Source organism: Pteropus vampyrus, unplaced genomic scaffold, assembly GCF_000151845.1.
Source record: "Pteropus vampyrus isolate Shadow unplaced genomic scaffold, Pvam_2.0 Scaffold126, whole genome shotgun sequence".
Taxonomy (NCBI): Eukaryota; Metazoa; Chordata; class Mammalia; order Chiroptera; family Pteropodidae; genus Pteropus; species Pteropus vampyrus.
The window spans coordinates 3,325,512-3,337,892 of NW_011888907.1; the positions used below are offsets into that span (position 1 = coordinate 3,325,512).

Here is a 12,381-nt window from a genome sequence, read left to right on the forward strand (position 1 = left end):
TTCCTCAGTGGTGTTTTCAGAGGTTTAGGGGTTGAGGTTGGGTAAGGCATGGGGGCTCAATTAGCAGGGTATGGGTGGTACCAGCATGGTCATTTGGTCTAGAGGGACCTTCTTTTTGCTAAGTCTGCAGAAACTCTGGAAGAGGCTGCTTGTGCCCCGAAGAGAGCCAGCAGTCTCTGGGGGTGTGGGGTGCTGAGTGATACATGCTCTGACCTGGGAGTCTGGGGAGGAACTGTCTGTGCGCCTGGCCCATACACTCATGCCCTCAACGTCTGCCTGGCTCCACAGCCCCACTGTAGGAGGACATCAGGGTAACTGGGTGTCCAGGCCAGTCCTGATGTCAGAGCCATCCCCACATCTGCTACATTTTCTGCCAAGGGAAATGCTTGGGTGCTTTCCTCTCTCTGTGTGTGTAGGTGTGTGCAGGGGGCTGGGTCTGCCCTCTGAGGGATTGGAGAAGCTAAGAAACATGTGTCTCTACTATTAGGTCACTGACCATACTACCAGCTCAGAGGGGCCTGTTCTTTGCAGAGCACGTGATGTTCTGATGGCATTTATCCTGCAGATGGCAAATGAGGGCCAAGTGGAGAAGGCTTGCTATGTCTCAAACGTGGGTCTCCATTCCTCTGGATGTAGCCAAAGATAGCTATAACTGCTTCTTTCCTACCAGGTTCACCAGGGTCAATGTCTGAACAATCAGGAAGCTTTGGGATTGCAGAGGTAAGAACCTAGCACCCATTACCCTGAGCCCAGCCCAGAACGGGGGGAGAACCCATGGTCTGAACTATACGGCTCCCTGGACCTATGCAGGGGATCTCATAATCTGAGTTGCAGCCCTTGGCCCAGGCAGGGGATTCCATCCTATAATCTAAGCTGCAGCTCCTGGCTTAGACAGGGGGTCCTATGATCTGAGCCACAGTCTCCCACCCTAGAAAAGGGCGTCCTATGATCTGAGCTGCAGTCCCCCTGGGCTCCAAAGTCTGAGCTATAGCCCCTGGCCCAGACACTGTGCTGCATCTCTTCCTCCCCTCCAAGTTCACCTCCATCCCTCTGGCTCCCAGAAGCCCATCCTCCAGGCTCTGAGAGCTGTACTCTCACTGCCTCCAGGGAAGCCCGTTTTTAGATGGAAAGGGCAGAAGGGAGGCATGAAGGGCCACGGGGGAGGGCTGGGCAGCCAGACATGGGTGGACCATCTTGGGTGAAATTTGGGGCACTGAACTTCGCTTGTGCCTCAGTTTCCCCATGCATACATGAGGTGAAATCTCGGCTTGAAGATTCCAGGCAGAAACTTCTCTGGACACCCAGCTCCCAGCAGTGTCTGCTTTAGCCCCAAACCCTGGCAAGTTGTCCTCCAAGTAGAGCCTGAGACAGCTGCAGATGTAGCTGGGCACCCAACTGTCCTTGGGCCCTGGGCATCCAATGTGGCCTCCCACAGCCCCGGGCTCCTCATGCATGACCCTCCGGTCAGGCCCCGCAGACCCCATCCTGGGCTTACCGAGGTGATGTCGATCCCCATCGGCGGCTGGCCTGGGTTGTCTGGGGGGGACTGGGGGAGAGAGGATGGTACCGTGACCGAGAGTGGGGGCAGCTGGGGCCCCCGCGTCAGGCTGTTGCTTGGCATCAGGGGGCCACCTGAGGGGAGGCCAACAGGCACCTGCGGGGGCGGTGGGGGCGGCTGCTGCTGGGATGCGGGTGGCGGAGGTGGTGGGGGCTGGGGCTGCGGTGGGGGCGGCTGCTGGGAGCCTGCCTGGGTGAAGAAGGCGTAGGGCAGCTGCTGCTCCAGAGACAGAGCGTCCATGGCCACGGCCTGTGGGGAGAAGAGGGTGTCAGGCAGAGGAGTGCTCAGCACTGGAAGCTGGGCCATGAGCACCTGATCCCTGGGGTCCCTAAAGCCTGGCAAGCTCAGCAGTCACCCTAGACCTGGGAAGTGCAGGCCTAGAGGAGGCCTGGCCCAGGGTCATGGGGGTCGGGCTGTAGCTAGACAGGAGCTGGGCATCTAATCCAGCTGGCTGAACTCTACACTCAACCAGCCTTTCTTTCACCCTTGCCACATACTGAGAGGTGGGTGCTACCCTCTGTATTGACTCAGGCTCAGGAGGTCCCTGACTTCTCTGAGCTGGAGTTTCCACAGAGGGCAGGCACCAAGCACCATACTCCTTAGCCACTCTGGAGTCCTGGAGGGAAAGGGACCCCCCACTACCAACTCACAGCCTGGCCCACCTAGGGAGGTTAGAGAGGGTGAAGATGATGAAGGCACTGGTGTGGCCACTCAGTGATAACCAGGTCAGGCCTTTTTGGAGTTGGAAAGAGGAAAATAACCAGGGGAAGTTTTCAATGGTCATGAGTCTGTGTGGACAGTCCTTGAGGCAAGTGGGACTCTTGCCCTGTGAGGGAGGTGGGACATGCCAGGGAGCTATGGGATGTAAACACTTAGCAGATGCCCAGCCTCTAATAAGTAGTGAATAGTTAGTGATCAAAAAGGACTTTCCAGAAAGGGAAAAGAGGCCTTTTAGACTGGGGGTGGGGAGAAGGGGCAGGGGTCACAGATGGAGAGACTGATGACACAGCTCCCAGGAACCAAATGGCTCTCTCTAGATCCTGAGCTAAACAAGATCACTGTACAAGCAGACAGAGGTAAGAAGGGAAACCAGGCCCAGACGGGCATTAGAAGGTATGAAGGAATGACTTAATTTTATTATAAGTGGATGATGCCATCGAGGTTACATTAAGAAACAAACAGCAAAAATGTTATGTCAGAGATTTAAAAAAAAAAAAAAAGACAAAATGGACAAATTCCTAGAAACACACACACCCTACCAAAAGTGACCCATGAAGAAATAGAAAATCTTGAGTAGACCTGTATCAAGTAAGGAGGCTGAATCAGTAATCAAAAACCTCCCAGTGAAGATAAAAACTTGGACCTGGGTTGCTTCACTCAAGGATTCTACCAAACACTTAAAGAATTAACACCAATGCTTCTCAAACTCTTCCAGAAAACAAGAAAAGGGAATGCCTCCTAACTTGTTCTATAAGCTTCAACTAAGTAAACAAGAGAAGAATCAAATTACTGAAATCAGAAATGAAAGTGGGAATGTTACTATTGACTTTACAGAAATAAAAGTATTAAGAGAGAGTATATTACTATGAACAATTGTATACCAGCTTGCTGTGTGACCTAGAGCAGACCAATTCCTATACTCACAGAGCTACCAAAAAAAAAAAGATGATGAAACAAAATTACAGTAAATTGAAAAACAAAAACTCTCTCAAATTTTATTTTGGAAAATTTCAACTAGATCCTAAAGAAAAAAGTACTATAATGAGACTGCGCACTCACATGGCACGAGCTAACATCCAACCTGTCCATGACAGCACAGGGGATTCCAGGCCACTGATCGATGCATTTCCCATATGTTTGAAAAGGTGACAAAAAGTCAAAAATGGCAGCATGCTTCTGCGGCCCCCAGGAAGGAGCAGGCCTTGTAGAGGGGCAGAGCCAGGCCACCCCCACCCCACCTTACCCTCGCACCTGAGTTATGGGTGACAGCGGGGAGAGGGTGGGTGACACCTGCTGCTGGGCCTGCTGCCGCCGTGCCTCCGAACTCAGGGACAGCGGGCTGACACCAGCTGGACGGTGCTGCGGCGAGGAGACTGGTGTACTCATCCCTGGAAGGAAGGGAGGGTGGGCATGACTCTGGCCTCCAAAGGGGCACTCACACACCCACAGTCACTACTAGGGATAGCTCAATCGCTCAGACAAAAGCCAATGGGCATGTCCTGATTGCCAAACCCAGGGTGCCTCCTCCAAGGCCCCAAAACCCTGACCTTGGGGTCCCCAGCTCTCTGTGGGCTCTGTTCTCCTTCATGTCTCCCATGCTCACCAACACTGTCCATCTGATCCTGCCATCCCTCTAGGAGGGGTGTATCCTGCAGGCCCTGCCAATCAGGCAGCACTTCCCTGCCTCTGGACTGCCATGTGATCGGCCCCTAGATGGACATAGGACCACGCTAGTCCAAGGAGAAACTGACCCAGGACTTTGGATTGAACTCCAGGAAAGGAGGTCTGGAGCTATGTGCAGGGGCATCCTGTGGCTGGAAGGGGAAGGGTAGGCTGGAGAACAAGGAGGGAGAGGCAGCACCTGAGCCCTGGATGCAACCACACTGGCACTTCCTATCTTTGGGAGATAATCTCCTTTTTTTTCTGAACTGGTTTGGGTTTTGGTGAGCTTCAAGCAAGTTGGTCCTCCCCAACGCTGCAGTTTCCTCTTGATCTTCATGCCCTCCTTACCCTCCTTCAATGCACATGTTCCTTCCTATAACTATTCTTTTGGCTACATCTACTCTTGGCCCCAGACCTGCGTACCTGGCAGCCCTTCCATCCCACCATCTCACGTCTATGTCCGCCCCATATCTGGGTACTCTCCATGCTGAACTGTCAGCCCATGGGATGCCCAAGCTAGAAACTCAGTAATTCTTTATCCTCTTCTAAAACCCTTGTTCCTGATGGTGCTCCTACCAGACTCCATGTTGCCCCTTCTCTACCCTCAGCCCCCTCCCCCAGCAATCCAATCCCTGGTTACATCTGTTGTGAAGAGGCTGAATGAGGTCAAGTTCAGTGTGGCAGCAGTTGGAGCCTGTCGGGTTATCCTGGGGCACCAAGCCAGGGAGGCAACAGGCCCTGAAGCCAGGGGGGAGTCCTGGGGACCTGGTCTGATCCCTCAGACTCAGTTTCCTCATCCTTGAGATAGAGATGATGACAGTTGCCCTTGCAAGTTCACCATGAGGCCCTAATGGGATTGTGAGAAGCTCTGGAGAGTCTGGTGTGCAGTCAAGGCCGGTGAAGGTGCCTGACTCACCCGGGGAAGCTGGGCCCATCCTGCTGAGGGCACCAGATCAACTTTGTTCCAGCGGGTGAGACGGCAGGTTCACGGGCCAGCAGGAATGCACCCAGCGTGCACTGCAGGAGATGACGGGCAGCCTTCTCTCTGCCCAGGGCAGCTGCTTGCCGGGGCTGTGTCATCCGTGCGAGGCGAGCCCGGTCATGCCTGCACTTCCCCTTGGATTCCCTGGTGGCTCCTCTCAGCTGAGCACTGCGGGGGGGCCTGGCGCCGTCGACTGCTCCCGAGGGAGGGCCCGGGGTCCAATTTCTGCACAGACCTTGGGCCCCAGAATCAGGCTGCTGTGGACACAGCGATGTCAAGTGAGGGACTATCAAGAGGCCTGGGCAGGAGTCCAGGAGACACCCGCTCATAGCACACTCGGAGTGGGGACCCTGAGCTTTTCCCTCATCTTCTCTGAGCATCTACTGCTTCATATGTCCAGCAGGCTAAGAGACACGTAACACTCAGAGAGCAGACGTCAGGGTTCAGTAAGGGGCAGAGGCAAATGGCAGGAGAGAGAAGGGCAGTGGTACGACAGGGGCAGGCGAGAGGCTGTGGTAAACTGGAGCACTCTGGCCCATCTCTAGGCATAAGACCTCGACCACTGCTGCTAGGCCTTCTGGAATTCAGATTTTTACATGCACTCTCCTGATGCGTAAATGTCTATTCAAAGCATCACGCACACAGTCATGGGCCAGACAAAATACACCAGTGGGCTGGATTTGGGCTGCCAGCCTCTAACATCTGCCCTGAATACAAAGGCATTTTTTAATCCTCTGCTGGGCTACAGAGTGAGCTCCTGGCTTCACGTGGGGGCTGAGAGAGTGGACAGACGCCTTGCTGTTGAATTCCTTTTGGCAACCTGGATCACCTTTGGGAAAAGGAGTGGGGCCAGCTGGAAGGGAAGTCTGGGCAGGCAAGGATAGCTGCCAGGGGAGGGAGGGCCAGGTGATGGGGGCCCAGCCGGAGGCACGTAAGGCCTGAGTGCGGGGTGACCAGACACAGAGCAGAGCCAGGACGGAGGACCTGGGCCTGCTGTCCTCTCAGGTCCCGGCGGACAGCCAAGGAAACGACTTCAGCAAATGCGGAAAGGGACGAGAGGGGCCACTGTCTCCCTGGTGGGGAGGCCTCTTCCTTCTCACAAGATCATGTTCTGACTAGCTGGTGGGTTGGGTGGAGGGGCGATCTCCACGTGTGCCAAGGGGGCCGTGGCTCAGCTTGATTTAAAATGCACCCAGAAAGCAAAGCCCCTGTCAGGCGAGCTGCTGGAGCAGCAGGTTCGCAAACAACCCAACACATGTCAGACATCACCAGATGACACTGGAGCCAGGCATTCTCCACCCCCCACCCTGGCTTGGGGTCTACGGCTTTCACATGTGTTGTATTTTCCTGTGCTTGTTTAGACTCTGCTCAAGCTGGAGGTATATGGCTCCTGGCAGGCGCTGTGGGGCTGCCAAGGACCCTCTGGCAGAGGGGGTGGTGCTCTAGAGGCCACAGCAAGATGCAAGGGGAAAATGGGGCCCAGGAAATGGTAGTGTCTGCAGCAGTGGGGGGCCCAGTGGCCCCAGAGCCAACCTTCCAATTTCTTCCATCACACAGCTGGTACATGCACTGCCACCCACTCGTCTCTGGGGGCCATGGGTCTTGGGCCTCTCTGAATCTGCTCATTTGTCCTCTGGGCCTTCCCTGGGGGGCCATAGCCGGGCTGGTTCCCTCTGCCTGGTGGCTATGCACGGGGCCAGGCGTGCGGAAGAAAAAACATAGCCCTTGACACCATCAGACTTCACTGTTTGGCCTCAATTCCCTTATCTAAAAGCCTAGAAACATGATGCCATCCCCAACATCCCACATTTGCCCCAGCCCCCAGAGCCAGGACTGACTCTCCTCCATTCCCCACATCGACCCAGCTCACTTCCCCCGAAATCTCTCTAGAGTGTCCGATAGGGCCCTGTCTTGGTCCAGGCGCTGCCGCCCCCTCCGACAGCCTTTTCTCCCTGGGTGGCCAGAAGGACTGTGGCAAATGTGAATTTGAGTATGTGATTCTCAGAAAATGCTTCATGGCACTGCCCACCACACTTGGGGTCATGGACAGGTGAGTGCTAGCCATTCTGTGGCCCCTGGGCAGGATTCAGAGCACACAATGTAGTGCTCTCAATGACCAGAGTCCCAGCACCTGTGGACTCACAGAGGGGCCCCTCAGTCTCTCCTGCCTGTCCCACCATGGGGGCTGCTAGGGGCTGCCCCATCTCCTCCCTGGAAGAAAACTCACACATCACACAGTCCACTCAGTATGGAGATCACAGCAGGAATGCAGGAGAGCAAGGCCCAGCCCAAGAGACAGGCAAGAGCAGAGTAGTAACTCAACAACAGCAGAGTGAGTGCAGAAAAGCAAGGCCGTGTGAGAGGCCCAGGGGAGGTCATGGGCAGAGGCCAGGAGGCCTCACCAAGGGGAAGAGGTGTGAAAAAGATGGGAAAGGCGAGGAGCCTCCTGTTGTCTAGAGGAAGAGAACCATAGGGGAGGAAAAGCACGTGCAGAGGTCCTGAGGAGAGCTCATCATCAGCTGGAGAGGAGAGTTGTAGGAGACAGGAGATGAGGGTGTGTGCAAGGTCCCGAGCAGAGAAAGGCCATGAGCTGACAGTTGTTCTGGGTGAAGAAGCCAGGACAGGGAAGTATCAGAGGAGTGGCACGTGGAGGCTGTGCAGGGTGGGGAGTGTCCAAGTTGGGCTGGGTCCTGATGGTGGGGCTGATAGGACATACCAGTGGGTCAGGGTGGGCAAGAAGACAGAATCAAAAAGGACACCTCCAGGTCCCTGGCCCAAGTTGCAAGGGGACAGTACCACTGGCTCCCAGGAGGAACAGGACAGGAGATATTGGGATGGGTCAGGGGCCCATGGGTTGTCCTTGAGGATGTGGCCAGGGAGAAATGAGTGGAAGCTGGGGGTGGGCCAGGCTGGAGTCCCAAGCAGGCAGCCACAGTCAACTCAGGGGTCGGGGGTGGGTGGGGGTAGGGGAAGGGAAGCCTGATCCACCCCATTCTCTGAAGCCCCAGCACCCCTCAAAATCACTGTCCCATCCTGGGGGCACCATGAGCCTTCCCACTACTGAGACTTTGCCCAGGCTGTGCCCTCTGCCTGGACGCTATTCTCCTTGGGGCAGCCTAGTAACACCAAGCACCTCTCCCACTACCACCTCATGCCTTGCATTTTGGATGTGACCCTGCTTGGTCGCCACTCACACACGCATGCCATCTTCACTAGACAGGAAAGAAAGTGCTCCCTGCCCGCCCGGCCTTACCCTGGCCAGTGCCGATGCCCAGGTGTGTCAGGTTGGCGGCGAGGTTGCCGGTGCTGCTGGAGCTGCTGAGCGCAGGGAAGGTGGGCTCCTCGGGGTCCAGTGGGGTTGGGAGTGGGGAGGGGAAGTGAATGTTGGTCAGGTCGGGCAGGGAGCCCCCTGTGTTGTGGGCAGCAGGAATCAGGGCTGTAGTGTTTTCCTGGTCGGCGGATGGAAAGATGCTGGGAAAAGGCCAGACATGGGGGGTTAAGTTCTTGGATGGCGGCTGCCCGTTTCCCCCCAGAAGACGAGGCAATGGCAGGAGGGGACAGGTGCAAAATGACACCCTGTGATTAGGTACTTCCACACTTAAGATAACAACCATCAGCCCAGGCCTCCAATGGGACCTTAGGAAGTAGCCTATCTCTGTGAGACAGGAAATGGGGTGAGGATCCTCTCACTGCCAGGGTACAGGGTGTGTCTGAGGTGTGGAAGCAACCCCCACGGTGAGCCTCGGCTAGGTGGCTAGCAGCAGCTGGCATCTTCATCAGGACTTGCACTCTGATGAGCAGCCCCTGGTGTCTGTGGGCATGCAGGGAGGGCCCACTGTGACTTACTTGATTCCAGGGACCTCGCAGGACTTGGGCCTGGATCCCGTCTGAAAGAAGAGACAGCAAATGCTGAGCAGCCTCCTCGTGGCATGGCCTATCTCCCCAGGAGGGCTAAGTGATGCTCAAGAAGAGTTTATGGAGTCCCAGGGAGTCCCGCAGACAAATGCGTGTTCCTGAGGGATTGCGGGGGAGGGGGGGCGGTGCTCCAGACATGTCCAGGGGCAAAACCAAGAGTTGAGTAGAGAGGGTCTCCCTACAGTCTGACCCAGTTTTGCTCTGTCTTCCCATAAGGTGACACAGTCCAGGGATGAGGTGGTCCCTTGTCAGAGCCAGCATCTGGGGGGAATATGCTGCCTGCTCTTTATATCTCAACCCCTGATGGCTGTGCCATGGCTGTCAGCCGCCATCTCTGCAGCAGGGCCACTGGAAACCTGGGTGCCCAAGGCTAACCTCCCATGCATTCCCGGATCAGGGTAGGGGGCACCAGGGAACGGGTTGCCTCTGCTCAGTGTCTGTCTATCCATACCAGGAAGGACATCACATGGGGAAGTTTGAGGCAACTAGGACCAGTTGCCCTAAACACACAGAGGACACCACCTTGCCCTAAGCTGACCTGTCTTCCCATGATGCCCAGAGTTGTTTCTCCCTCGGGGATCCCAGTATCCCACTACCTGAGGATAGGGACTCTGGCCACCCTGTAGGCAGGCTTGGGGGGGAAGGGTCCCATGGAAACCCTGTTGGCAATAAGACCCTAGTTTCTCCTCTGTGAGCTGGGGATGCTATTGACATCCAAGAACTGCAGACTCCAGACTCTTGTTCAAGGACAAAGCAGAAAACTCTCTTCCAGTGGCGGCAGACATGACCGGACAGAGCCTGCGTGCTGATGGGGGCTCCACTATGTCACATTCCCTAATTCCTGTCTGCCTCTGGGGCCCTCGGGCAGACACTCCTGATGCTGTGTTCTTTAGGGATTATCAGGCAAGAACGTGGACCCGCCAGGGAGGGCTGGGCCAACCCACCCACATACCCGTCAAGGGGAGAACGCCCAACTGGCAGTGACTGGGGCCCCTGAGGGGGTTGTGTGACCAGCAGGCCTTGAGCCTCTGCAGGGAATGATGGTGGAACAGGTTCTTACTTGGCCACAGGCTCCTTCATTCTGGGAGTAACACTTGCTTTGTTACCAGATTTTTTCAAAACGCCTTGACAACGACTTTCTAAAGAATCTTTTCAAAAGCATTCCACATAAACAGTATTAAGAATTCACCCGTCATTCCTCCACCCCACCCCTAATGAACCCGAAACAGTCCCTTTACTGACATCCTCACAGATGCATCATTTTGCACAGTAGTTAAAGGGAGTCTGACCACGGTGCTGGACTCTGCCACCCTCTTCTCACTGCCAGGGTGTCAGGGTGTTTCCCCAACACTCGCCATCTTCTCTTTATGGCAACACCACATTTGGATGTCCTTGCGTCATTCTTGTGCAGGGACCATGCTAATCCCTATATTCTCTAATTTTAGTGTAAATGTTATGGAAGCAAGTGTAGGTTTTAATTCTTTACCAGTGTAACAAGCCTGCGTTCATGTTAAACCAGCTGATGCGAGTGGTCAAATCTGAGTGAAGGCCTTACTTCAGGGAGGGTGAAGCTCCCCCAGTGTGCTGTTTTGCCATCTTTGCCTGGCTGTGCTTAAGAAAAGATCAAGAGGGAAACTGCTTTCAAAAGCCCGTAGGCTCTTACCTTCTTTGTGTCCCACGTTTGCTTGGAAAGGTTCTTGTCTGTCTCCGATGTGGTCTCCTCCATTCCCGGGACTGTTAGCAGTAAGACTGGGGTAGGGTGGGGGGAGAAGGAGAGTCAGAAAAGGCCTCTCTCTAAAGCTGCCTGCCAGGCGAGCACCTCCCTGACAGTCACAACTGTAACTGGAGTGTAATTGCCCCAATAGTGACTTCAGAGTATTGTACCGAAGTACAAAAGGGTTTCATTTAAAAAACAAAAACAAAAACCTATAAAACAGTAAGTCAGAGAACCTGTGACTTAAAATGAAAATGAAAGCTCTAGAGCTGATGACATGCATTGATTCAGCCTCCCAGCTAGACAAACCTGGGTCTCAGGCTACAGCTGAGGACCTGTCCTTGCTTCCTATGAGTGGCCATGATCCTATGGACACCTGCCCTCCTTCTGGAGCTGTCAGCACAGGGACCTAGGCCAGCCACATCCCTCAATGTCAGCTAGGTTGAGCGCATCCACCATGGTAGCTGTGGCCCCATGAGTTAGTCACAATGCCAGCCAGCACCAGAGGAAGGAAGGAGGGACCAGATGGGCATCATTTGAGGCTGTAGAACCAGCTGTGTATAAAGGCCCCTTTCCTTGGATATTTCGGTAATAACGAGATTAAACATTTTCTTGATGAGACTCAATTTCTTCATGCCTTTTGGAGGTTGTTTTTACTTGAAGTTGACTCACAGCCAGATGGGTTAACTCCTCCTTCTTGAAACCTGGAAGGGCTGGGCTGCGGGAGGTGGGAAGGCAGCCAGGCTAAGCCCTGACTCCGTCACTGTCTGGGTTCCTCCTAGAGAAATGGTAACTGGTGACCTGTCTCCCTCCCACCACCTCAAGGACAATTAGACTGAACTGCCAAGAGTCCCAGGTTTGCAGCTTCCTTCTCTTGTCAAGAGACTCCCAGGGGATGGTGACATCTGCCCAACCTGCCTACCCCAAAAGCCCATATTCCTGGAGGCCCCACCATGGAGACGGCCACCTCAAAACTGTCACTAGCATAGGAAACAAGAGGGAAGCGCCAGGCACTGTCTTTGTCACCCCTGGGCGTTAGGAATCCTGGCTTTTATTACAGAGACAGTTCTCTTCTGCAATCTTGCTTCACTGCCCGATGAGCTGGGGCCCCAGGAAGATGGAATGTAGAGAGACACCCCCTTCCAAGGGGTGAAGTTCTGGTGGACAATCCTCCTTCCGTGCACAGAATCTCCCTGGTATGTTTATATACCCACACAGTGAACTGCTACCGAAAGGTGGTAAGCGTTCAGGCCTTAACTATATGTGATTAATTGTTTGGTTTCAGTGTCTTGGGCCAGATCAGATCCCCTATGGGGCTTCTTGGGTCTGGCCTCACAGCATTGTGCTCCCCTCTCTGGGTGATCCTGCCCTTGTTTTTAAGATGGTATGTGCCCTCCTAAAAGGTCTCAGGATATTCACTGCCTCTGTGCTCAGCTCTGAGTAGTAACTGTGGGCCTGGCCAGATGCAAGGCTGTGTGCATGGCTCAGTTAGAGAGGAGTTCTGGGCAAAAGTTGGGAAAGAACCAGCCTCTTTCCCACTCACCATGGCCAGGATGGACCCAAGGGCTATGGACCAGAAAGGTTCTCAGCAGCAGAGCCAGGAAATGGCCCAGTGTGAAGCCCTGGATCAAGCTGAAGGTGAACATCTAGCTCTGGTCTGCTCAGTCATAAGCTGATAACTGCCCCTTTTGCTTGAGCTTGCTGTCTCCTATGTATGAAAGAACTTGCAAGGCCCCCAGACTATGTGACTATGCCCTGAATCCATGAACAGAAGCCAATGGTTGTTTGCAGGGCCTGTTTTCTCTGCCTAGAAAACTCCTGCACTCTCTT

The 12,381-nt window shown here is 54.5% G+C and overlaps 1 protein-coding gene across 10 annotated transcripts in view; it reads right to left on the reverse strand.

Annotated features, from left to right (window-relative positions):
• The window catches only part of CRTC1 (CREB regulated transcription coactivator 1), a 58,278-nt gene that overhangs the window by 11,347 nt on the left and 34,550 nt on the right, over nucleotides 1-12,381 (reverse strand). For 6 of the 10 annotated variants that reach the window (XM_023534551.1, XM_023534550.1, XM_023534548.1 and 3 more), the window contains exons 6-10: nucleotides 10,501-10,586; nucleotides 8,769-8,809; nucleotides 8,176-8,393; nucleotides 3,530-3,666; nucleotides 1,496-1,807 (exon numbers count right to left, since the gene is read on the reverse strand). In XM_023534551.1, the coding sequence (XP_023390319.1) occupies nucleotides 1,496-1,807; nucleotides 3,530-3,666; nucleotides 8,176-8,393; nucleotides 8,769-8,809; nucleotides 10,501-10,586 (794 nt within the window). The remainder of the gene's footprint in view (nucleotides 1-1,495; nucleotides 1,808-3,529; nucleotides 3,667-8,175; nucleotides 8,394-8,768; nucleotides 8,810-10,500; nucleotides 10,587-12,381) is intronic. The other 4 variants (XM_023534556.1, XM_023534552.1, XM_023534554.1 and 1 more) reach the window with 2 other exon arrangements.